The sequence below is a fragment of the Siphateles boraxobius genome, unplaced genomic scaffold (genome assembly GCF_051911475.1).
Source record: "Siphateles boraxobius isolate OS27281-9 unplaced genomic scaffold, OSU_SipBor_1 25, whole genome shotgun sequence".
Taxonomy (NCBI): Eukaryota; Metazoa; Chordata; class Actinopteri; order Cypriniformes; family Leuciscidae; genus Siphateles; species Siphateles boraxobius.
Genome location: NW_027508866.1, coordinates 19,922,565 through 19,949,433, shown reverse-complemented (window position 1 = coordinate 19,949,433; position 26,869 = coordinate 19,922,565). Strand labels below are relative to the sequence as shown.

The following is a 26,869-nucleotide window of genomic DNA, read 5'->3' as shown; positions in this document are numbered from 1 at the left end:
CTGAGCCACATTGTCATGAATCATTTTGCTGCACTGTTATTATGTTTCCTTTGGTTGACACCTTCTTACCACAAGCCAAATGAGAAGACAGTATCACCGCATATGTGTGATTCATTCATTTTAATAGTTCATAAGGACATATGGGTGAGTAGTTTCATTTTTATGTCAACTGTCCCTTTAAATGCAAAACATAGAGACAATTCAAACAATACTCATTGCACATTGCACCGTGACAATAATAACCCAGTCATATTTTAGTATAAATACTATATTTTTATTTAAATATTTTACAACTTGGAAAACATATTTACAGGAACTTATCTTGCATTGTTACACTGTACACACAGAAAGTGTAGTTCTCATTTGCACATTGTCTGCTTCAGAGACTGAGAGACTCATCTTGACTGCAGAAGCACCATAGAGACGATCAAATTAGAGAAGGATAGATGATACAACCATAGTGACGACACTGCTGTAAGCGACACCCAGACGAGACACGCAAGCTTTGCCACACAAAGGCCTCTGGATGGGACAGTATGAGATTTTAAGGCGTCTATGGTATGTTGATTTGTATAATGGAGCCACTGCCATCCGGATTCACTCATAGTGAAACACAGACACAGATTTGATTAGCATTAGTCATTATCAGCCCAAGTCAGGGAGGCAAGTTTCCTTAAATTAGGTTGTAAGAACATTGCTCTATATTAAAAGTGCATCTGATTTGATTGGGATGGACCATAACAAAAGCCTTGTGTGTGTGACAGACAACGTGGCAAAACCCTGACACTAAAATGTTTCAGTCACGACATCATCTCATGCAATGACACTCACTAAAGGCAAAACGTGTACTTTATGCACCACCAGTGACGCCAAACAGAACTGCATGTTTTCAAACCAGTTTAATTGGCTTTGTTCACACTGCACACAATTCCGATTTATTTTTCATATTCTATCCCTAGGACTGATTTTTGCATCGTCATTTGGCATAAAATGAAGTGAAGGAATCAAATCAGATTGTTCAAACAGTCCATAAATCGGTTGAGTAAAGTAATCAAAGTGGTACCAAATACTTTCTGATACAACAAATGAAAGTAGCTGGAGTAGATGGAGAGGACGGAAAACTCTTAGTATATTTGGACACAAATCCAGGCAATATTGCACTTTTTGTCATTTGTATGATATATGTGGTGCGTTCACAGAGACATATGCTAAAAATCCCAAAATGGATTTCAAACCATGGATGTTTAGACCAGATTTTTATTGTTTTATTCATAATTTAATTATTTCTTTCCCCTTTCCTCACACACAAAATTAATTCTTATTGCCTGTATGAACAAAGCCAAACACTGACATCACAGTTAGCCACGCATTAGACTCACGGTTGGTAGAGCTGGTCAAACAGACAGGCTGCAATTCTGTTCGCTGGCCCTAGAGGCACTGCAATTGCACATCACTTTTAACTAAAATAAAATGACTTGATCACTCATTTTATAATTGTCAAGTACACACTAGATCTTAACGATTGCACATTACTGGCTGTTTAGTTGATTTCCATTTCATTTATCTAGAAAGAAAAGCACACATGGGACACAATGGTGATTCCGGCAGATACTCTCAACATTTAACGATTAGTTTGCAGTCTTCAAAGGTGACAATGATAAGGTGAGACCTTGGTCATGCCAGTCTTATGGCTTCCCTGCTTTGGTTTTCTTTACCAATTACACAATGTGGATTTGAGACATTGACTTCAACGTGACCACAACCCACACTTCTGGTCTAATTTTATTGCAGGCACAACTGAGGACTTGATTATAGATCTGTAGGTGAAGAACTAGAGCCATGCCTTTGTGGAACATATGAGGATGGCAAACCTCAAAAAACATTGAACTCCATGTTTAGTTGTACAGGATTTTGAATATGAAAGCTCAAAGCATATTTATTCACTGGCTATAGTTTGTCATCCTGGGCATGCCTTCATGGGCAACTGGAGAAACTAAAACTAAAAATACGCATTTTAAACAACTGTATTGCTTTATGGTTTCCCAATCTCAATAAACTGGGCAAAAATATAACCATTGTGTATAGTTTTTGCTTTTCATACAGCAGAATCGCTGTTCCATTTTAATGAAAGACTGCAAGGCAATCACTCTCAACACTCAATCATCTTGAATTGTCGCTTTTTTGTGAAATAACATCATCATCGACTCACCCATTTTATATTGTATAGGTAAAAACATTCATATAAATAAATGTAGTCACTCACACATTTATAACTTACAAAAAATTAAAGCAGCATATGAATGTGAAAATGGTCTCTAGAACCAATCTAGAGTGACAAAAAAATGTGTTAGATACCTTTCAATCATTTAAAAAAATAACCCAAGCCTCACTAGGGAGCACAGAAAACGCCAACAGGCCCTAGTCGATCCAAAAAGACCAAAGTTCCCTAGCTTATGCATTCTGCTGAATCTTGTTCACTAAAAGCTAAATATTTATAAAAATAAACATTTATTTATATACCTGACCTTTCGATTCATGAAAAGCATTGCCAGATGCTAGCCATTTGTGCGTGTAGACTTCTAAACTCAAGAGGTGAAGTCATGTAAATATACATCCAACACGCATTTACAGTCAACGTCAACATCCACCGTTCCCGTGAGCGAGTGTATCTGTATATTTGCGGATTGTGAAATTCTCTGGATTGATGTCTGTGCAGTTTAGTTTCTATCTCATAAATCAAACACAAGATGTCCATTATAGCCCAACTCCTTCCCGCCTTTGAACTTGCAATCCATTATCCGAGACCTCACAAAGTGACAGTGAAGGTGAAGGCTGTATAACTCAAGGGGCAGACATGAACTAGTCAGCACATACTTAAGCACTTGTATTTCCCAACAGGTTTAAATCTAGCCAGGCCTCCTTTAACCAACCTTTCCTTTACAGCTTAACCAAAGTCGACCAACAACCAAACGGGACACTTATTACACACGTACACGCACATAGAAGCACTTCAGCTCATATAAACCTCAGAGACGCTCAAATTTTTCTCTCAAGGCATAGACAATCAACCATTAAACAACAAAAACGACTTTTCATTTGAAGTATGACAGCTCCTTCCATTAGTAACCCCCTTTTTTTGTAATGCATGGTCCGCCTTGCCCCTATTAGAAATGACACAGATTTACAACACAAGTTAAAGATTCTCAAAATCCTTTTGGAAGTGAGGTCATCCATTTTGGTTTGTAGTTTGTACAAACTAGGCGATCGTTTGTAGGCGATGTAGTACCACTTGCATCACCACCCAACCACAGGTTCATGCTATGCTCTCTGTGTTGACTGGAGATCGACTCGAGAAATGGAAGAATGGAACGGGGTGCTGGGAGATGTGAGATGGGGAACAGTGCAATAGGATGGGGTGGAAGACACAGGTGTACTATAGGAGCACGCTCCATTGGGCGCGCTCAGTCTGTGTATTCTGCCACAATGGACAGCAGCACTGTGATGTCATCAGGCTTCCCCCCTGAAATGAAAACAAAACAATGACAAGGTCAGTCTCTCTGATTATGGACATTCAAAGAAGTTTTGGGATCACAACGGTAATGGAAATCAAAGACCTCTGTGTAGACTCACCTCTTACATTCAGCCCGTTGTCACAGGCAAACTGGGCAAAAGGAGACATGTAGTTGGGGTCATAGGCCAACTGATGAGCCTGTTCAGCGATGCTGCGGGCAGTCTGCTGGATACTATCATAGTTGGTGTTCTGAGGTAAATTAAATATAAAAAATGATTGATTAAAAAAAAGAAAGAAGGCCAGGGGGATTAATCGACAGTTATACAGCCATTTTGAGATTATTGGAACGGGCCGATAACCTGAAGTAAAAAAAAAAAGAAAACGTAGAAAGTGCAAAAGTTCCCAAAAGTATTGTGTTAGACCAATATATCGGGATTTATCGTCAATTATACAGCCATTTTAAGATTAACAGAACGGGCCGATAACCTGAAGATAAAAAAAATTAAATAAAAATGTACAAAGTGCAAGAGTACCCAAATATATATTGTGATAGACCGATATATCGACCAGGGGGATTAATCATCGATTATACAGCCATTTTGAGATTATCAGAACGGGCCGATAACCTGAAGATAAAAAAATTTAAATAAAAATGAAGAAAGTGCAAGAATACCCAAAAGTATATTGTTAGACCGATATATCGGCCAGGGGGATTAATCATCGATTATACAGCCGTTTTGAGATTATCGGAATGGGACGATAACCTGAAGAAAAATATAATGAAAAAGGTGGAAAGTGTACCATTAACCAACTATACTGTTAGAACGATATATCAACCAGGGGGATTAATCAGCCGTTATTTGCCTACATTGACATTAATCGAACGGGCTGATAACCTGACGAAAAATGAAAAAGGTGGAAAGTTTACGTATAACCAATTATGGTGTTAGACCAATATATATCAGCCAGACAGTTTTATTTTGAGATTATTGTTATCTGCCAAAAATCGTGGACACGGGTCTGCTTGGGTCCAGTTTTGTCTTATTTTCCATCATAACACTGTGTTATATACATATATAAATGCAACATATTAGTCACTCCATTCTCTATAATATTGGTATTGGCCAAAATACAAATCAGTTGACTGTCACCCAAGTAGGGTTCACATTTATTGCAACTATTGTCTGTACCTTGAGTTTCTTGAGTTCTTGCAGGATCATGTAGTCCGGCATGTTGTCAAAGAGGCCATCAGAAGCGGTCAAAATAATGTCCCCTAACTGGACATCAAAGGAGGAGCTATCTGCCGCCTCAGGACTGAAAGAAATAGAGACAGAAAACATGCAGTTAGACTTCTGCACAGTTAAACCCAATATAAGACGTACATGGCACATGCCAATCTTCCACAATACCAGTGTATTTTAATAACTATGCCACCCAAATACAAACAAATTGATGCCAAGTCTTAAATATTGTTATGACAATTTGAATGTCACCTTCTGAATGGCAACGATAAACAAAAAACAATCCAATATGTCAAGTTTAAAGGATCACACTTCTAATTTTTAATGCGCAACGATCCAGTCATTTTGTAGAAACGTTAATGGGGAAACAATGATCTAACCCACCAAATTAGAATGAGACACATGATATGCTTTGAAACTCAAGTAGTAGGGCAAGAGAGTAACAGGGCACAGATCAGTCTGACCTAAACGGCGGGTAATGGACACTTGGGTTTAAGAGAACTCGTTCAGACCCAACATGACCTCTGGACCAAATTCAAGTAGTCAGGTTGTTTTCTTGGAAACTAGACTGGCCTCTTCAAGCTCCAAATCCCTTGAGACCAAATTTTAGTTTAATCCATCTTAGTGCATTGGGTAAGTATTGGAGTTCCGATTATAGGTCACATTTAAGGAAAAAGAGAGGAAACAAAATATCAAGACTTCAGAAAGAGATATTTTACTAAAGGTTCTGGTCACATTTACCTTTGTATGGCAAAATTTTACATATGAAATGCAGTCATCTCAATAGGAATCAGCGCAAATGGGAACTGGGAAAGCAAAAAATAAATAAAAAATGTTCCCCACACAGATTTTGCATCGGATTCAAGTGGACCAACTTTTCCATCCAAATTTCACCAAGTTCATCCAAGTTTTGCCAATGTGACCGCTCTTTATGCAGTGCATTGAAATTGATTTTGATTTAAATACTTGCTCTGACATATTGCAACCTTCAAGATGACACCTCTCCCATTAACTGAAACCTCAACCACAAAGACACTCTGATAACTCTGTGGTACTAAAACCATTGTTGACTCTTGATATGATAAATTGCTTGTGCTGCTCCTTATATGTAAATTGCTTTGGATAAATGTGTCTGCAGATATTGTAAGATAAAAATGCACTGATCATTTAGTCATTTAGCAGAGCATAAACTGTGTTAATGGCAAAACAACTCTTGCAAAAGATTAGAATATTGATTGGCCATTTTGCAATAAAAAAATATTAACATGGAACTCAAAGAGTAAATGCAGTGAGTCGCACTTAGAACCCAACACTCAGGTCAAGCTCAGGTCAGATTCCCTGCTGCACATGAGAAAGTTAAATGAGTGTTTTCTGTGGAGGTCTGCCATAACGGACTCCGGACGACACAAAAATCTTAAGGCCCCATGTAAATTTAGCAGGACACAAGGAGCTTAAAATAATCACACCATCTACTGGGACTTGGGGGGGAAAAATGTACACAAGTTTTCAGCACATCCCTGATTGGCTGATTTGCTTCCCCACCCTCAGTCTTTGATTGGAGGTTTTGGGTGTTTGTTTGGATGTGTGCCCTGGCAAGACAGCGGCAGTGAGGAACTAGAATCACATTGCCTTGACATTGAGGATTTGAGCTCCAGCACGAGCACACACGCACAGGCACACGCACACGCGCACACACACAGACACACACACACACACACACACACACACACACACACACACACACACACACACACACACACACACACACACACACACACACACACACACACACACACACACACACACACACACACACACGGTGCTTTTGGCAGAACGATTTGGATGTTTTCACTACTACAGGGTTCAGGAGAATCCCAGCAAAACTTCAGAAACTTCAAACAAATTTAAGAAAGGTTTACACTTAATGAGCATGATCAAGTATTAAGTTAACATATTTCCTTACACCTTAAAGATTTTACACATCTTAATTATTAAAAATGGAAATTAAGTATAATATAAATAAAGTAAATATATATATATATATATATATATATATATATATATATATATATATATACACATATATATATGATTTGTGTATTTTTATATAAAAAATGGTATTTATTATACCCCTCAAGATAAAATGCATTTGTTTTACAAATATCACAAATTTAATGGATAGTTTTTTTTTGACGTTGTATGGCATTGTAAAATCTCCACTCAAATTTAAATGATTCATTGACCTTGACACACAGTCATGAGGGTCTGCATTGGTCCACTCTATGATATAATTTCCTGTTTTATTGGTGTTTTTCTTTCAGCATGTTTATGCACATTGGTTGCATTAAATGATTTTGATTTGGCAAATGTTATACAAGTTTTCATAATGTTTTAACAAAACTACTCACACAGTAATAAAATATTATGCTAAACTACACAAGGTTATATTGCATTTTTTAAATGAATTTTTGAAAAATAGATCCAGTAGAGAAAGACAAGACAGGATATGACAGTGGTAAGAGGAGGGAATGTGATGAATCAAACTCACGTGGCCAGCATAAGCACTAAATGAATGTGTTGGCTCCTACACTAGGTGCATTTTACACTATTAATTGATGTAAAAGCCACACGGCCCCCACAGACAGACATCTGTCACATTGATCTGTAACAGGCCACCATCTGTGATACTGCAGTGAGTGTATCGGCTATCACCTGTCACTCAACACCACTCCTTCTGCCCCCGGCGGAGCTATGGACAGCTGGAAGGGTGTGTTGAAGTAGTGCTGCTGCTCATCTGACCGATGGACCACCTCTCCACCCCGAACCACCAAGAAGCCCGAGTCTCCCAGGTTACAGGTGTGTATCCTGTGACTCTGACGATCCAGAACGACTATACAAGCTGTGCTACTCCCTAGAGGAGAAACAATGAGAATGACATTGAGAAAATGAGAGATTACTGAATAAATATCAACTATTAGCACAGTTGAGTTGCATAGGTTATGTAAAATATAGATAACTTTTGTTGAAGTAACGAATAAAAGGTAAACACATTTTTTCTTCAATTTGCTTGCATGTAAAACAAATAAATTAAAAACAATTGTTTACATACAAAAACAATTGAAAACCTTTGTCCCCATAACATAGTCATGTAACCTATGTACTGTGCATGACACCATGTCCTCACTGCAAACGGGTGACATAATGCATTGTGGCTCCTATTATATAAGCTGTATACACTGAAAGCAGCGTGACGCCTATGCAGGGTCAAATTGTTGCATGTAAAGTGTGTCAGGGGGACAAAGATGTCCATGGCAACAAAAAAAAAATACCACCACATGTTGAACAACAACAAGCAAAGAATCACATAACAAAAGAACAAAAGTAATGCCAAAGTAAAAGTAATTTATCTAACATGTACTTTTATAAAACACAATCAGTAATACTTTATTTACAAACTACAGTTTGTTAGCAAACAATAAACAACTTTTTTTTTTAGCAATTTTATCTAAGTTACTATTGAAATTATTTATACTATTGTTAATTTTCAATAATGTTGGTTTATTATATTTTAATTAATGAATAACATTTAAAATATTTTAAAAATACCATTCAAAAGGGTCAGTAAGATTTTTTTAGATTTAAGATTTTAAGATTATGTATATGCATAAATAAATGTATTCATGAAAAAATACATTATAAAAGACATTATGTGACAGTAAAGACATTTATAATGCTAAAAAAGATTTCTGTTTCAAATAAATGCTGTTCCTTTGAACTTTCTATTCATCAAAGAATCCTGAAAAAAATTATCAATTTGTTTTCCATCAAAAATATGAGGCAGCACAACTGTTCAGCATATAATAATTATTTATGAAGAATCATGTGACACTGAAGACTGGAAGAATAATATTGGAATTCAGGAATAAATTTTAATATTTTAACTATATTTTTGATCAAATAAATGCAGCCTTGGTGAACACTGAGCAGAAGACTTCTAAAAAACATAAAAAAATCTAACCCTCCCCAAACCTAGCTTGTGCATGTTAAAATCATGATTCATAAATGCTGCAAAAGTATTGCTCATCATTGGTAGTTCATGACACCTAACATGTCAATTGACACTAACAATTTTTTAACCATTTTGTAAAGTGTTACCCTACTCTTTTAAAAATAGCACTGATCAGCTTTTAGGTTTAACACTAAAAATACAGGCATTTCTAAAGAGGTGAGGGTCTCTCAGTTTATTACTAAATACAACCTTTCGTTCTCTCGATCCCTGGCCAAAGCCTTTTAGCCCAAGGGACCTTGTCCTAGAACGGTCACCTACAGACCTTTATCGCTCCACATGCCTTCCCAAAATAAAAGCAGGTCACATTAAAAGAGGCAAACAACTCAGCAAGACGAAGAACATAGAGTGACATTTCTGACAGCTCTTGACGTCAGGTTCCAGCAAAAAGACGAGCGGTTGCGTGCTTGGTAATCCAATGCTCTCCTCAAGAATCTAACTTAGGCTTTGCTCTTAGTGTCACAACAGAAACATCCCGAACATTTGTTAACTTAAACCTTAATAAACATTAACATTTCTGCTCTGTGAAAACTGTTTCATGACAACACTAAATAATATTTTCATTACAAGAACAAGATAGTTTAAAATAACCTGATCAACAATAAACACACTATTGCAGTATTTTAAGATATTTGAAATTGATACGTCAAAAATGTTACATTTTTCCTGATGAAAAATTTTCTTTGTAAAAGCATCCATTAAGGAACTTTCGGAATAAAATGTTTGTCTACTGATATTAGAAGCAGGACAGTTCAGTAAAATATGCTTAATTGAGTCTTACAGAAATCCTTTCCAAGATGGAAGACAAAACAAGAGAAATGTATTATAAATACACTTCATTCAATGCAGAAATCGATTGATAAATATTAATTAAAACTATTTTTTATCCAACATATGGGCGTTTTTTTTATGCAAATTGGAAACATTTGGGAGTTTAGCGCGAGGAGTTGTTGCCTATGTGGAGCGTTCAAATTAAATCACTTGTGTGTCCTCATTGTTAACTAAAAATAAAACAAAAATAATTTTCATTAATTGAAATAAAGTTGAAATAAAATACAAATATTAGATGAAAAACTGTAAAATCATTGTAAATAACAAATAGACTTGTATCATATATCATTGAAAATGTCTCGACTAGCAGAAAACAACAAGTATATTTGTTGTTGCAGTTAGAGACCAAACTATACTTCCGGGATCCGAACGCGTCGCGATCCTGACGCAGTGTTTGCCAACGTCATTGGAAACTGGATCTCAGGTGTGGTGAGTGGGTATAGTGAGGACGATGTGTAGAGGCCAATCGGAAACTGTTTTACAGCTGGAGCGTGCTCGGATTGGATTGATCGCTCAGATTGACAGGTCTTGATTTACTGTGCGCCATAGAATAAGATCTAAAGCTGAAACAGCTCTGGAAGATCATCACTCATCCACCAGGATCTTATTACTTGTTCTTTATTCTATGTACTTTTATTGTGGCGTTTACACAAGTAAGAAGTTCTAATTTTCCTCGTGTGTCTGCCGCACGTGTTTTGCACATGAGTAACTCAAAACTACGCAATCTAATGATCACCTTGCTTAATCAACCATCATTAAGTTTTATCTATTCCATTATAATCAACAATTAATCAATCATTGATTAATCGTTAGCATCCCTACTCGGAAACTAACTGAAATAAAATAAGTTGAAGTACTAACATTTTTTAAATTAAAACAAAAATAAAAGCTAAATAAAAATAAATAGAAAAATAAATAAAAATGACAGACCAAACTTAAAAATTTAATTAAAAGTCAAAAGTAAAAACTAAAAGCTTATTTAAAATATTAATATATTCTATTAAATTATCCTAAAATAAAACTCTATAAGACACCTGACAGCAAAATCAGTTTTCAGCTCTACAACTGTCCAAAAAAAAAAAAAAATCTTAACATTATGGTGGTAAAAAAAACATAGACAGGAATCAATACCCTACATCACGACACAAGGCCAGTGAGTCATCCTGCAGTGGTTTAATTCATTTACCCTATAACAGTGGCAGTGAGTGTGTGGTTGTGTGTGGATATGATCTTACCCAGCAGTGGTACTTTGTTCTGCAGGAGTTCATAGTAGCCGGAGGTCAGGATGCCCACGGGGCTGCTGGGAGTGAATCGGCCCTCCTTTACGAGCCGTTCGCACGTCCTCATGAGTGTGGCGGAGAACTGAGATGGGTCAACGCCGTAATCCCTCCAGCCCCCGACGCCATCCGCAACACCTGACACAGAAAGAGCGGGAAAGATATTGTTATTAAGTGTAAAAAACAGTCAGACCAGTTTTAATGCTAACCTAAAGGCTTCAACACCTAAAGATGAAAAGAAAGGAAGAGTTTTCGATGCCGGAGAGACGGATGGCAGCAGCCACAAACCTCCTTCCTGGCCTACCGTCTGACTGCGCATTGTGATGGTAATGCAAAACGGCTGTCTGCTACAGCGTGACTGACGCCTTCATTCAACAAAGAGGCTGTTAGACGCTAGGGGTGTAACTATATATGATGTCACAATATATTGCAATACAAAAATACAACAATCTGTATTGTGGATCGTTCAATGAAAATGAGATTACTGTGTGAGAAAAATGTGTCATTACTACATTAAACTAGAATATATAATGTTGAATATAGAGTAAAATAATGCAATGGGGGGATATTTGTGGGTCCTGATAATGGCAAATGTCAGTAAAAAGTGGCCTACGCTATTTGAAATATATCTAGTCAGTGACAGAGTACAACCATATTCGTCTAAAATAATTCTGTATTTTCAGCTTCAGAATCATGAATATTTTTATTCTGGTATCACCATCCCGCACTTTGGGTTACCAGCAGCAAGTCCAACCTTATTCATTTACATCCACAGTGTAACACCAAATTTAGTATTTTAATCAACAGTACATTTTTTTAACCTTTTATCATATGTCTTGGAGTATCACAACAATATCGTATCATGAGTTCAGTATCGAGATAAGTATCGAATCGTGACATAAGGGTATCGTTACACTCCTATAAGACGCATATCTTGTGAAGCCTTTGAACTTTGGTGTAGGATTTACTTTGAAAAAATCCTCACTTAGATTTCACGAATAATGACAAAGATACGGCAAGCAAAACGTTGAATTAAATGTGAAATTGAGCAGAAAAATTTTATATTCTCTTGTAAAATGTACTCCAGTAATCTTTGTTTTATTTACAACTTCGAAAACTTCTAGTAATTGCTGGTTATTCATTAAAAAATCTAAACTCAAGCACTGCTAGTTTCTCATTTCGAAAAAAAGAAGAAGCTATAAATGAAATTCAACCACTTAGGATTTGTCACAAAGATAATTGTATAAATTGTATAATTTAAAATCACCACCGTTTGTTTTAGCTACACAACAGACAAACTAACAGCTATTTACGTTGATGATATTTAATGAGACATCTTTAAATAACTATCTGATGAAATATTATGAAGTATGAACCACCTTAAGGCTGTGTGTGTCGAATATAGCATAGCATAAAACACTGTTGCTGTGTTATGATGCGCTACACAGTTTTCCTTGTTACTGGAAAGTTCCACTGTTTTGAGAACAGCTGAGATACTGTCACACGGCTGGAAAAAAGTTGTCTACCCAACTCTGATACTGTGACATCTTACTCTCACTTCATACTGTAACCAGACACATAGAGAATTAAGAGATTGCATAGGCACAAAAGAAGATCCAGGCTCAAAAGGAATGAAAGGCAACTTATCAGAGTTAAACATGATTTAGAGCAGTACAAGTCAAGCCAACATTAACATCTCAATGGAGCTTTGCAAACAAGACCAACTGTTCATCACAAGGATGCAAACATACTGAAGTTAGATTAGAAAAAATCTTCAGAGTGCAGAAAGAATGTGACATTATAACTTGCCGTATACTGTTTTGTAAGACTTTGCTGGAAGAAATGTTTATTATTACTGTCATATGTAACATTAAATGTCTAACAGCCAAGCCAAATAGTGAAGTCAGATGAGTGATTCAATGACTTAAATCTTTATTCAACAAATATTCGTATTTAGTTTCAGAAATATTAACCTGAGACGGCCATATTTACTTAAGCAAATGGCTAAAGGGAACGGCTCTCAGAGGAAACGTCCATCTGTTTACACCAGCATACACTAGAACGTATTTAAAAAAAACTTTGTTTTACTTCATCGTTGCACAAGACATTTTTAAAGTCATTAATCAAAGTTAAAAAGTTCTTGAAAATAGTACAAATAAATCCTATGAAATTAAAATGAATTCATATTGTTTTAAGTAATGCCAACACCAACACTGAAAAAAAAGTGTTTCATCCAACTGCTAATGTGATTTCAAAGGTTCACACCCCCCTGAAACTTCAACGTGAACCGCTGAGAAAACAGATCACTGCAACAATAAGGGCTCCAAATAAACTCTCTAGCTATTTCTTAAGGGCAGCTCACTAAGCTAACTGGAAAGTGAAGATCAGCTACTACTGACCTTTAAAGACTTCTGATAGTAAATGTAGGAGTTAGCTAACCAGACTAAGTGGGCAGAGACACAGACACACATTTAAATGTAATTAAATTATATATATATATATATATATATATATATATATATATATATATATATATATATAAATATAAAAGGGCATATGATATTGCAAAATCATTTCTGGCAAGGGTGATCAGGACTATTAGATACATGATTGGACCAGGAAACAATGTGCAACAGTGGCCATCCGCTCTTTCAGTAGCCTTGGTTACGAAAGCAATTTGTCTATTCATTTTTCTCATACAGGTCTTTTTTTTAAGTCTTTGACAACCATTATAAACCATTATATAGACACTGTATATTTTATGCTCATTTCAAAATATTATTATTCAAGTAGTTTGTTAGCATAGGGATACTGACAGCGCTTCATTTTGCTGCAATTCTGTGATTGGTGTAGATTTTTAGCAGAATCATGGGTAATTTAATAGGGATTCTGCTGTTTGCATATAGAAAAGCATATAGACTACTATTAATTAACAACCTGGTAGCTCTGCCTGTTAATTTTTTAGAATTTATCGTTAAAATCAATTCCCCTATGGAAAAAACGTATGTGATTTTTACTTCCGAACATTGTGCTCTAAAGCCGTGGTGACACTAGACTTTGAGCACACGAATGCCGCGTCCCAATTCAGAGGCTACATCCTTCAAAGGCTGCATTCGAAGGCGGATTGTGTCACAGCAGTGCGACGAAGGCTATCCCAATTCAAAGGCTTCTTCAAATGCAGCCTCCAAATGCTTCCTTCATTTCCTGTGAAATTAAGGATTCAACAGATGGATCCTTCATGGCATTTCCTACCCCAGAATTCAGTGCCCGTCAGTGAAGACAGGACTTTTTAGAGAGAATTTGCAAAATTACACTTTTAAATTTAAGTATTGGGTTTCAACTTACTCAAATATCTACTGACACGGCGTCTTTTTTTATTTTTATAAACATGAATTCAACATGACTCAACTTTACTGCAAAAATATGCATTATTTTAATTCAGTCAAGAGGTCACGCAGTGAGGTATCGATCTTCTATTGGTCACACCTCTTCACATGATGCAAATTAGCAGGTCATAGGTCACCAATTATAGGTCACTCAGGACACATTTCTTTGAAAGAGCTTGCGTTTCCGGTCTGACACATTTGCATATGAATGGAATGAAAAGTGTAGAATGACCGCCCCTTAACAACGACCTGGAATGCTGACAGTTTTGTACCAGCACGTTTTTGCACTTACATTTTGAACAGCCTGGCCTTCTGCTCACGTGCTTATTAGTCTGTAACAAAAGCTGGAGAACCTTCTTTGCAGCACATGGATGCATTAGGGAACTTTTCCCCATTAAACCCCTCCGGTATTATTTTTTTAAGGATTACTATATTATGTTGTAGAAACAGAAAGAGGATATGTCTTTGGGTCAAAATAAGGACAATGAAACCGCCTGTGTGTGTCGCTGTCACGTGGAAGCAAATAAGCAACATGGCGGCCTCCGTGCTCAACCATTCTGACCTTTACAAAGAGCTCCTGCACAATGTACAAGTAAGCCCTCAAGCCTCCTGCATGTTATAATAGCGTGCAATTATAACTCATATCGTTCTTTCAAGTGATCAAACTACTTAAAACATTAATATGCATAGTGTGCAGTCATCGAATCAATAGAGGCAAAGAAAGTACACTCAATCGGAGAAATCTATTCATGTTCAGCACAACTGACCTCACAACATATCATATCCATGTTTCCGTGATGGAAAGGTTTTACATGGAAATGATTCTTCTAGTTTCTGCCGCTAGTCGCACTTAAGGGGTTCAGCAACCTTTCTGGGTGAAAGGTCAACCCGGATTACCCAATCATATTTTGCATTAAATTTAGATTTTATTGAATATATAATATGTATAATCGGTTGCCAGGCTGCTCCTTATTTAAAGAAAGTATGTTAAATCTACCAACGCGATCAGGAAAATCGCAAAGATTGAAAAAGAGGGAGGTTATTTAAGGTGAGGGCTGGACTGATCGTCCCTCACACCCTCTCCATCATGAAATGAGTTCTGACATTAACCCGTGAAGGTCATTTTCGTAGTTAAAAGCCCCTAACAAGTGCATATGTACGTTATCACATATGGCATTTGTATACGTTTTATGAATAGCAGTGAATTCTGATGTCAGGTTCATGATCACTCACCCAAGACGTCCGCGGACTTGTGCCGGGCAATGAAGCAGGCATCATCGCCGTAGCACATGCCTTTCTTCAGGATCCCCTTCCGAAAGTCCTTCCCGAAGCCGCAGCTTGCCGTGATCAGGCTGTAGTCTCTGCCGTCCGTTTGCGAGAGTCCGCCCAGGACAGCCCTGGCAACGATCCTGCCATAGGAAAGTACCGATAACATTCCCCTCCTCCGGTAAACCGTAAACGAGTAGATGCCGAGCCCGTGTCCCGTGTGTCTAGGATCCGCGCGCGCGTGCACTACCTGCGCCTCTGTGCTCCAGCATTCGCAGATCAACCACAAAAGACAAACCGAGCCCGTTTAAAAGTGATACAGGGTCTTCTTTACTGAAAGCCGGACACGCTAAATATGTGGCTGTTTTATGTCTTAGCGGATTTAACTGACAAAGTTCCTCCAGTACACTCCATCCTATCGCACATCCTCCCGTGTACTCGCTCGCATTCTCGGTAACCAGCAGCAGCGCCCGTGTTCCGGAGACGAGCACATACGGGACCCCGGGGGCGTCACGTGACCCGCTGCGGTGACGTCAGAGCGAAGTGGAAACCCAAGGACGTAGTGGAAGAACATGTGCTGCTGAGTATTTCTCTGGTATTATTGTGTAGCCTACTCTTGCGACTTCTGTGAAGGTTTATTTTTCCACTGCATATACTACTAATATACTAATCTATTTTATATTGTCGTGGTGGAGCATTTAAACTGAGAGAGAGAGAGAGAATTATATCAGTATTATATTATAATATAACATATAATAAAAAATATATATATGTGTGTGTGTGTGTACTAAAACAAATAAAAAAACGTATTATATCAATAAACCACATTATATAATGTAATAATAAAAAATATAATCTATCAGTGTATCTCAGTTCTGTTGATCTCGTATATGGCATTAATAATAATAAAAAAGTTAAATCTGTAGTGGTTGCGAAAACAAAAATAAATCACTGGAGATATAAATTGATTTATTTTTCTTGTAGCCAAATATTACATCCCTTAACAAAACTATTCCTAGATTTTACAATATCTTGGATCACGCTTTGCATAATTAATAATCAAAAGAGTTTGGCATTTCTGAATTGTTATAACCATGTAACGTTAGACAATTTGACTTATTAATTTATTAGAGCCACAGGATTGCAGCTTTTCAATCCCACAATGCATTTCACTTCCTAGATACCAGCGACACAACGCGCTGTAACCAAGCATGGCGGCGTTGTGCTGTCTTGTTATTTTGACATATTTAGAAACCGCGCTCTGTATTGAAGACACGAACACTACAGGAAACATTAATGTTGCACTCAGAGACACAAACGACACGTCTTCCGATCGAGATGAATCGCTTAATTTCACGGAGCTGGGAGTAAGTTCTACTCCATCTGATGTCCCCCCAACAACAGCATGGACGCCCGAATCCGTGACCGCATTACCGGACCAGACAGAGAGCTCGGAGAGCGTCATCCCCGACCCGACGCCCGAGTCCCCGCGAGCCGCCGAGTCAGCACCGCCTCTGCTCCTGTCCGGAGTCCTCCCTGTCCCGCTCACTGACGGTAGGGATGTGATGCCTGGCTAATCTGACTGAAACAGTGCTTGTTTCCTCTTTTCCGCCTAACTCAGTGTGTTCCTCCAGTCGCGCAGCTGTGCCCGTGTAACCTGCAGCGCGAGCAGTGCGACATCAACTGCTGCTGTGACCCGGACTGCGCAGAGCAGCTGTCTCTCTTCACTCAATGCTCACCGCACACTGTCAGGTGAACACTGGAACAGTACATGACATTATCCTTTTTCATTTACATATCCGCTCGCTAAAGTTTAGGGTCCAATTAACTACGGCTTTTGCCTCAATAAACCCCTAATTACTGCTTATTAATAGTTAGTTAGGTAGTTGTTAAGTTTAGGTATTGGGTAGGATTAAGAGATGTAGAATATGGTAATGCAGAATGAAGCATTAATATGTGCTTTATAAGTACTAATAAACAGACAATATCCTAGTATTATGCATGCTAATAAGCAACTAGTTAATAGTGAGAATTGGACCCTTAACTAGAGTGTTACCATCAATTAGGTGAAATAAGTAAACAATTTAAATGACATCTATCTATCTATGACTGTCATCTATCTATGTCTATCTATCTATCTATGTCTATCTATCTATCTATCTGTCTATCTATCTATCTATCTATCTATCTATCTATCTATCTATCTATCTATCTATCTATCTATCTATCTATCTATCTATCTAAATACCAAGTACCATATTTAAAAATCACTTTTTATGTAAACATATTGAGTAATTTATAATCTTACTCGTCATTTAAAGGGTTAGTTCACCCAAAAATGAAAATTCTGTCAGTAATTACTCACCCTCATGTTCCAAACTCGTAAGAAACTTCAAACCCTTAAGAAGCCTATGGAGGAGTGATCCAGCTCTCAGATTTAATCAAAAATATCATAATTTGTGTTCCGAAGATGAACGAAGGTCTTGCGGGGTTGGAACAACATGAGGGTGAGTAAATACTGACAGAATTTTCATTTTTGGGTGAACTATCCCTTTAAATTCAATGTTCATTGCATTATATGACGATTTGGGATTAATTAGGACTCAAATATTTGTGATATTGTAATCAAATATTTATGATGGGGCGTTTATTACCCTTTCTGACTTGATTCTGTTTATGTTTTTGTATTTTGTTCTTGACAGTAAATTCAGTAATTCAACCATAATTTTCTGAAAAAAATAAATCCTGATCATGATTGACTACCTTCTATGGTCCTTACAGTAATGAGCGCAGACTGTGCAACCGGGAGTCAGCGGTCTATTCCCTGAGCTCTACACCAGACGGTTTATCGCAAGTTCAGTCCACTGTCCAGCGACAGCTCAACCCTGATGTCTTCTGCATTCAGACTGCTAATTGTGCGGCAATCTGGGAAATCTTTACAATTAATTCCTCATTTAATTCTTAAATTCTAATACACCTATAGTCTATTAAGCAATAATGGATTTAAAACATTTTAAAGTGGATTTACATTATATATTGTCATTCAAGACTTCTAAGCTGTGAATGATTTTAACAAGCAAATGCTTTCAATCAGTTTAAATTTCTCCCTCGGCTCCTTTTAAGATGAAGGCGGCTTGACGTTTGGGACACCAGAAATTCCCACTGAGGAGAATTTTGACTCTCTTTTTGGCCGATATTTGAGATTCTTCTTTGGCCGCCTGAGCGTGACCAGCGTACTTCTAAATCCTGATGTGGGAAATTCATCAGGATACCAGGTAAACTTTTTGAATATTTGTCATAAGTCCTGTATGGCTTTCTTTCTTCTGTGACAGTGTGTCATGTCCAGTTGTAAGCTGGATGACACTTACATTAGCATCAGGTTACATGTAGGAAACAGCGCTCTAATAGATTTAATGTGATTATAACCGATCAGTGCCTGCACTGATATACAGTTTCGCCCTCTCTGCTAATGTTTTGACTTTTATTAAAAAAAACATATTTATTTTTAAAATGTCAGGATGCTTGTTTTTCTGCAGAAGTGGAATGCGTAAGTTTAAAAGAATCGGATTACTGTATCCGTTCCCCATTTAACATGACAGCTTGTATTAATGTTCTCTTAAAATTGATCGCTCTTGTTACCAGTGTTTAAGCAGTCCTTGTGTCTCTGTTCTGCCCTCAGTATGGTGATGTCATTCACACAGTGGATGCGGAGGGGGAGCAGAAGTTTTTCACCTTTCCCGCCGCCGCGGGCACAGCTCATTGCTCAGACGCAAACCCTGCAGGTAGACAGAACAAATATTTTAGAATATGTTAGTGCTGCATGTCCATAAAGGAAAGCTAAGGGATATTTTCATCCATTTTAATAGCAACAGCAAGCTCCATGGTTTGAGGTTATATCAGCTATGTTTCCATCCAAAGTTGCGAATTTAACTTTTACATGAAATTGGAATATTGCATAAAACATTTGCGAATAAAGCAGCATTTCCATCCCATGTGTTCAACAGAACTGGGGCAAAATATCTCTAATAAAAATGGGAGTTGCTCCAATGGGGAAGCCACTGTGGCTCTTTTATCCTACATCATAAATGTCTTGCGTCTCAGAGACGAAACGCAATAAACGCCGTCATGTTATCTTGCGTTTGGATGCCTGTTGTTTGGGAACGCAATCGTCCGAGACGCTTCTGTGAGTTCATTACACCATATCATTTTAATGATAGACTTTGGATCGGGAATTTCACAACGATAAAACCAACATTTGAGATGCTGTCTAGTCCTGTTATTCTATCTCAAATGATCTTTTATGGCAAAGTCACATGACTTTTTTTGCTGTGCATCGATGGATTTATTTGGTAAATGTGTTTCCATTGTAGTTTATTGCGCATGTATTCTTATTGGATAAAAAAATGATGTGCCTCAATTGAGTATGTACATTTTGTAATGCACATTTTCAGAATTTATGCACATCTTGGCGTTTCCATCCAATGTGTTTATGCAATATCCCAAAATTTGCAAAAAACAGGTGGATGGATACATAGCTATTCATATCTGTAGCAGCAACAGTGCGTTACGATTTACATGTCAAAGTGTAATATATAGGGTTAGAGGTTTGTACATATATTTGTTCATATGTTGGGGTTGAACCATTGCACCACACTAGATCTCATCTTTTGCTGAACATAGATTTCCCTGTTATTTTACAGGTTTTCTTAAGGATCAGACAAGCAGATGTATGAGGAGCTTTGATTTGGCGCGTGATTGTGCAACACTTGAAGCTCTGGGCTTGAGGACTTATATTAATTTCAACGTCCGTTCTGTGAGTTCCTTGGTCTTTAAGGGGCCTTAATTGACCATTTTGATGTTACTATGTTATATAACAACCTCTTTTTGTTTTCTCTAGGGAAGAAAACAGGAAGCTCAAGTAAGTGTTTGGAATTTCACATGATGTATTATTTGCATTTAAAGACATCTTCATGTATCTTTACATACATTTTGTTTGTTACCTGAGGTCATTGGTGTGGAAGTGGCAGCCATTACCCTGCAGTCTTTGGAGGGCACACGGACACCAGTGGACCCAGCTGACAGTGCTATCTATTTTCCTTTGCTCCTGGAGTCTGGTGACGTCTGCAACAATGTTGTTCAGCAGGTGTGCACATGATGCACCTATTACTAGTATATCAGAAATCTGAAATGCGTCAGGATTCGTAAAATGTTTAATAAGGTCATGACTTTTCTGTCAGGTGAAATATACTTTCAGGTACAGTGAAGCTGGGGAAATCCTGAATGTGTTGGCATCGTTTTTGCTGGGAGCCATTAAACGTGTCACAGTGCCCATTCAACAAGAGTTTCATATTACATTCATGCGGGTACTTAATTATACCCTATTTTCCAGAAAATATTTTCTTGAAACTTCTTGGATCTTGTCTTATCAAGAAGGAAGTAATAGTTTTGTGTACATCCTTTGATAGGAGATCTCTAGCACAGCAGGATTACGTTTCAGTGGCAATCCTGGCTATGTGGTGGGACGGCCCCTTGTGGCCGGAACAAGAACAGCGGAATATCCTTTATTAGAACCTGTTTGGGCAGATGCCTTACATAATTTATTGAACATCACTAATTTAGTCCCTAAAATCTACACACACAAAAATTCAACTGTTTAAACATGTTTCTCAAAACTATGTTTTAGACAACTAAAACAATTAACACAAACATCATAGCACATTTAAATTTTGCAATGCAGCACCACAAAATGTCCACCACAATGTTTTGGATATGTTAAAAACTAAACGTTATATTATAATAAAACTGAATATTAATTTTAATATATTCAGTAAATTAGAGCATTTTAGAAAATGAAGTGTTCTTTCACCATAGTCCACAATTTAATTTATTATTTACATTAGTATATTGGTGGAATTTCAAACAATCATTATTAATATTGTGTAATAATGTTTCTGAAAATATGTTGTGTCTATGACATACTGTTAATTCAGTGAAAATTTAATTTGAAATTATTATTATTTATTTAGAATTATTTCAAAAGTGTGCTAGTGTTTATTTTCCATAATAGATTTTAATAAATAAATGCAAAGCCTGTCATGTATCCAAACATCCATCGTTGTGGCACAGTCCTTGACCCCTGTTTTACTGGGATAGTTCAGTCCACTGACCCAAAAGGATCACTCACTATTCTCCAAAACTCTGGAAATCAGGATTGCTTGCTTGGCTCGTCTCAGCGCTCCCCTGTCATGTTTGCGATTGACACGGTATCAGGCTGCACTTTGAAGTAAGAGGCTATTGTAATAATAATGATGTTTATTGAATAATGATTTGTGTTTTGATGAATAAGACAAGCATTGTCCAACAACCAATTATGTAATATTAATCACCATTACTATTAAATGTGCATTCATGTACTCCCTTCCTTAGACTGTCTGATGGAGTTAATTGTTCTCTCGTATCTGAAGTCATTTTATGGGCGCTAAAAGGACAGAGCTTCCCCGATCATGTGGCCTCGTTTGGGAATTCCTTGCCTCAGAACCCCTTGGACTGGGTGCCAATACAAAACCAAACAATAACATTGGTAAACTGCATACTTTTTACTTTCTTTGTGTGTGGAGTGGAGAACTCATGCTGAAGTTTGGAATTTATTTAAAGAGAAGTGTCTAACTTAGGGGAAATGTTGACATGTAAACTTGGCTGGCAGTCACCATGATGATGGAAAGCTGATTTGTAAGCACTGTTTATTCTTTTAACAAATGTCTTGCATCACTTTATGGTTTACTAAGGGCACACAAGCTTGCAACATACCACTGTCTTACCATCTTGAAGTAAAATGGACCAAGTACGGAACCTTGGTGAATCCCCAGGCTCAGATTGTGAGCGTCATGGAAACAATCATTACTAACACCAGCAGTTTGGTAAGTTAACATCCCAGAACATTTTTCATGACTTTTAGCCATTATGTAAAACTTTTATTTATTAAAACACAAGCTAATTGTTTAGGTCTTTATTAAAACCATTAGAGATTATATGTGAAATCAGGGGTCAGTTGCATAAACATAGCCACTATGTTAGGAATGTGTCTTGAGAACTAGTCTGACCAACTAGCAGCTAACCAAGGGGTAATCAGTCATATCTTTTGGATTAAAATTACCAATTTTTTTATGTAAATAACTTGAAAAGGGGGAGGGGAGACTAAATTGTAAGACTAGTCTAAGCAGTTTATGCAACTGGCCACAGATATAAAGTTAACATTGTAACTTTTTTTGTTTAGGCCCTCCTTACCAGTGCCAGTGGTCTTCTGTCTGTCACAAGCTCAGTGCGTTTTATTGATGTGTCTGCATCTGCCAGTCCAGGATTCAAAGTCCCACCTACAATTGACGCTAAACTGCCCTTTGACTTTTTCTTTCCATTTGTATAATGGAATATTTCTGAATCTCTTTTGGCAACAGCAAGGAAGACCATATATTTCTCTGTCCATTCTCAGGTCTTTTTTTTTCAGAACAATGTTGTGTATGGTGTATATTGTCAAGTCATGTTGTACAGTATACAATGTGCGGATTCATATTTAAAAAAAAAAAAGAATACTTTCATACCAGAGTACTGATCTGAGACATATATATATGATTTGTGTCTAAAGAATTTAATTCAAAGATATGCACACAGTCAAATGAACATTAATTTTTATAATATTTACTCAAAATTCACTAGAAAATGTGCACTATTCATTGTAAAATCTGTTGTTTAATGTTTGAACTGTTACATTAGTGAAATAAGACTACTGTTAATAAGCCATTTCATCAAAGGTAGATATGTTGGTCAATCAATATTTATTTTTTTATTTTTTTACAAAACAGTATTTATTGCATCGCTTTTAGTTGCTCAAACACATTGACATTTAGAGAAACACATTAAGAGAAAAGTGCAGTTGCACTTCACAGATAAAACAGCAATATTGGTTATGATATTTTGGAAAATAGTCATTCAGAAAAAAAAAACAATCAAATCTATTGAGTTTAAATTTCCAGTAAATACCTTGTGCAGTTTATAGATTTCCTTTGTTTGTTTTTTATTTTTTTATTTGACCTACATGGGTCACTGGCTTTATTAACCATCTGCCCTTATTTGTGCTGCTAAAGATCTGCCAGGGGACGGAGATCAAGTGACAATAAACATCCCTGTAACATGACCTTCTTCACATTTCATGTGGAATGAATAGACATAGTCTTCAGCTCATTCTCATGTTGTGATGCGTTTAATGAATAACCCTGGTGCTTCAAAACTCAATGCTGTGCTGTTTTAAGAGCACACGAAGCCTGGCGTTTTCTTCGTCCTGTAGAAAGATTAAATTAATTATTTTTAATTACTAATACAATTAATCATTACTAATGTTAAAAAAGAGCTACTCACCATTTTTGTGTTCCGCTCTTGAAGTTCATTGACTTGATGAACAAGGTTTCCATTGATCTCCTTTAGTTTCTGAACTTTGTGATGGGCACGATTTTTCACAGACAGCAAGATACCTATAAGAGAGTAAACAAGTAAGAAAAGACACCAAAAAAAAAGTTAGATACTAGAGTGCAACAGTGGATTCCAGAAGTATAACAACCTATACATATACATTTTGTCTGTAGAGACTTTTTTTAGTAGTGATAATGTACTTAAACATATAATCAATTACTTAAGTTAAATGGCCCAAGTACGAAACCTTGGTGAACCCCAAGGCTCATAATGTGAGCATCATGGAAACAATAATCACAGATACCAGCAGTTTGGTAAGTTAATCATACCGAAATATTTTTTATGACTTTCAAATGTTTTCCAAAGTTTTATACATATATTTATTTTGTTAATTATTTAAATCCCAATCATTTTATATTTTACTGATGTTTTTGACTTGATTACACATTTGCAACAATTATTAGGATGAAAAATTAATTTCCTCATTAAAGAATTTAGGTACACAGTCTTAATCCCTAAAAAGAAAATGAATGGGAAAAACACATCCAGATCCAGGGTACCTGAAAAGTAAGTGATTATTGTTGCACTCTATTGCTGGGTAAAAATCATTCCCGTACCATTAATGATCCTGGCCACTCTCCACAACCTGAGCAAGATCAGAAGCCCCATGGCATCAAATGCATCTTCCTTCGTGATATATACAATATCCAGGATAAAGGATACCACCACCACAATCCCATCAAACACCTCAAACTTATGGTGGAGGAATTCTAGGCGATAGGCAAAGATTTTTCCACACAGCTCCACCATGAAGAATGTGAGAAGGGCGAGGCTAAGATAGTGGAATACCTGGAATGATGATACCAATGAATTGGATAGTGGATAATCACAGAATCTCATATTTCTGTTGACACATTACCATCCACATTTTGTGCTGACTGGGCTTCTGAAGTGCACTCACCTGAGGGGCGATTCTGTGATGATCCGCTTGAATGATAGACAAGTCAATAAGCAACTCGCATAGAACGAAAATGGCATCCAAGACGACCAAGCACACAACAACAATCTAATCAACAAAATAACAGCCCAAAGTTACGTTCATTGATGTAAACAAAATGTTTGTTTCATATACATATCAAGAGTGTGTTAATTGACCTGAAACCTCTCTGTTCTGTAGAGGCGGCGTAGGGAGTCCCTGAAGCTGACCTGCTCCAAGTGTTGCCCTGTGGCGAGCTCGATGTCTTCACTGGCATCGTGTGGTTCCTCTTCATGCCACTGTCCGGCGGTGCTTTGCTCATCGCCCACTGCTGTGAAATGCTTCAAATAACGGGACATTTTCCTCAGGGGTCACATGAGTTGAATGCTAAACAAATGGAACAGCACCTTGCACATCAGAATGAATGAATCGGATTTATATATTTAGTATGCAGGTTTGCGACTGTTTTAAATTGTAAAGAAATTTCATAGTGAAGATGGTTTGAACCAAATGTAGGTGAGACCAAGGCGAGTTATCACACTTTTACTCAAGTAATTATTATTTTAACGTCAGTTGTAGGCACAATCTTGTTCAAAAAAATAAAACATAAATAAATACACTGTAAAAGGTGATCAGTTGACTTACCTTAAAAAAGTGAGGAAACATTGCCTTAAAATTAGTAAGTAAATACACCATGCGTAATTGAAAAAAAATGGGTTATGTGGAATTGTCAAGTTCACATAACTTATTTTTTTCAATTACGCATGAAATGTATTACTTAATCATAAAAGCAACTGGTTTCCTTGCTTTTTTATAAGTTAAGTCACCTGATCACACGTATAAAGTGTTTCTAAGAACATAACTCTAACACTATACAAAAAACATACACTGTCCAAAAAAACAACAATAACTGATTATTAGCAGGGCTAATTGTTGTCATATACATTCCGGGTGCTATTCTAAGCAACATTAAAACAGTATTAAATATAAAGCAATTAATGAAATAGCAAATTGTGACTTTTAACATGCAGAAAAGCTAATAGGCCTAGACTATGATCAATCATACATTATAGATATTGGTTTTATTGTACGTTGCCCTCTAACAATTACATACAATTTTGATGATACTGAAATAAGTTTGGATGACTGAATTCAAAAACATTAAGAGGCAAAAACACGTAGGTTTATCCGACCTAAAATAGCTTATATTCTATGCATAAGTAACAGCAGTTCAACATGTTATCGCCACTTTACATGGCGTTTCAGTATTCAAATCTTAGGATTGAAGAAAAGTTTTGCATGCAGCATGCAACATCTACAGAAATCTTCAACAGATGTCTTATTTTATGAGACCATGTAAAACAACAAAAGTGTAGCAGTTCTGACTAAATAAAACGGAAGTAGGCTATTTTCTGTCTGCTGTTTCTTCACAAAACACTGACTTTTCATCTGTGACTTGAGCTTAACTCGTGATTTCCTGGGACATTTGAACATTTAAAGTCAACGAATTTTACACGTACACTGTTAATAGTGACGACAATTAAATGTTTCAAGACAATGGCAAGACTTAAATCTGGTCATCTAAATTTTTGATTTCACTTGGATGCGAATGTCATTTAAAGTTTTCAGATTATTCAGTCAGTCAGGCTATTTAATTAGGGCACAGTTCAAAAAGAGAGAAAATTTACAGTGCAAAAAAATGTAATAATAATAATGATATTTACCAGTTTTGTTGGTGGAACGATGTTGCAAACGGCTAACGCAGCATTTTTTCAGGGGCAACAATCCGAATTCTGTGAAAAACTTTGACCCTAAACTCCGCCTCTGCAACATGAACGTGATCCTCTGCACAGGA

General features: G+C 36.9%; 4 protein-coding genes across 4 annotated transcripts in view; 2 read left to right on the top strand and 2 right to left on the bottom strand.

Moving 5' to 3' along the window:
• The window catches only part of LOC143750170 (chondroitin sulfate proteoglycan 4-like), a 445,241-nt gene that overhangs the window by 384,490 nt on the left and 33,882 nt on the right, over positions 1-26,869 (top strand). The gene's annotated exons all lie outside the window — the stretch shown is intronic.
• Positions 253-16,104, bottom strand: pptc7b (protein phosphatase targeting COQ7 b). Its single transcript, XM_077243041.1, has 6 exons — positions 15,546-16,104; positions 10,885-11,064; positions 7,465-7,663; positions 4,702-4,825; positions 3,631-3,760; positions 253-3,520 (listed from the first exon to the last, which is right to left on the bottom strand). Exons 1-6 carry the CDS (start codon positions 15,745-15,747, stop codon positions 3,462-3,464), a joined length of 894 nt encoding a protein of 297 aa, XP_077099156.1. The 5' UTR covers positions 15,748-16,104; the 3' UTR covers positions 253-3,461.
• tctn1 (tectonic family member 1) lies at positions 14,864-23,766 on the top strand. The gene is made up of 15 exons (XM_077243040.1): positions 14,864-14,904; positions 16,759-17,132; positions 17,213-17,330; positions 18,360-18,493; positions 18,702-18,853; positions 19,258-19,360; positions 20,279-20,391; positions 20,476-20,496; positions 20,584-20,721; positions 20,816-20,941; positions 21,044-21,132; positions 21,724-21,861; positions 22,005-22,158; positions 22,364-22,495; positions 22,852-23,766. Exons 2-15 carry the CDS (start codon positions 16,790-16,792, stop codon positions 22,996-22,998), a joined length of 1,908 nt encoding a protein of 635 aa, XP_077099155.1. The 5' UTR covers positions 14,864-14,904; positions 16,759-16,789; the 3' UTR covers positions 22,999-23,766.
• hvcn1 (hydrogen voltage-gated channel 1) lies at positions 23,389-26,869 on the bottom strand. The gene is made up of 6 exons (XM_077243042.1): positions 26,739-26,869; positions 25,194-25,401; positions 25,000-25,104; positions 24,656-24,887; positions 23,988-24,100; positions 23,389-23,910 (listed from the first exon to the last, which is right to left on the bottom strand). Exons 2-6 carry the CDS (start codon positions 25,371-25,373, stop codon positions 23,854-23,856), a joined length of 687 nt encoding a protein of 228 aa, XP_077099157.1. The 5' UTR covers positions 25,374-25,401; positions 26,739-26,869; the 3' UTR covers positions 23,389-23,853.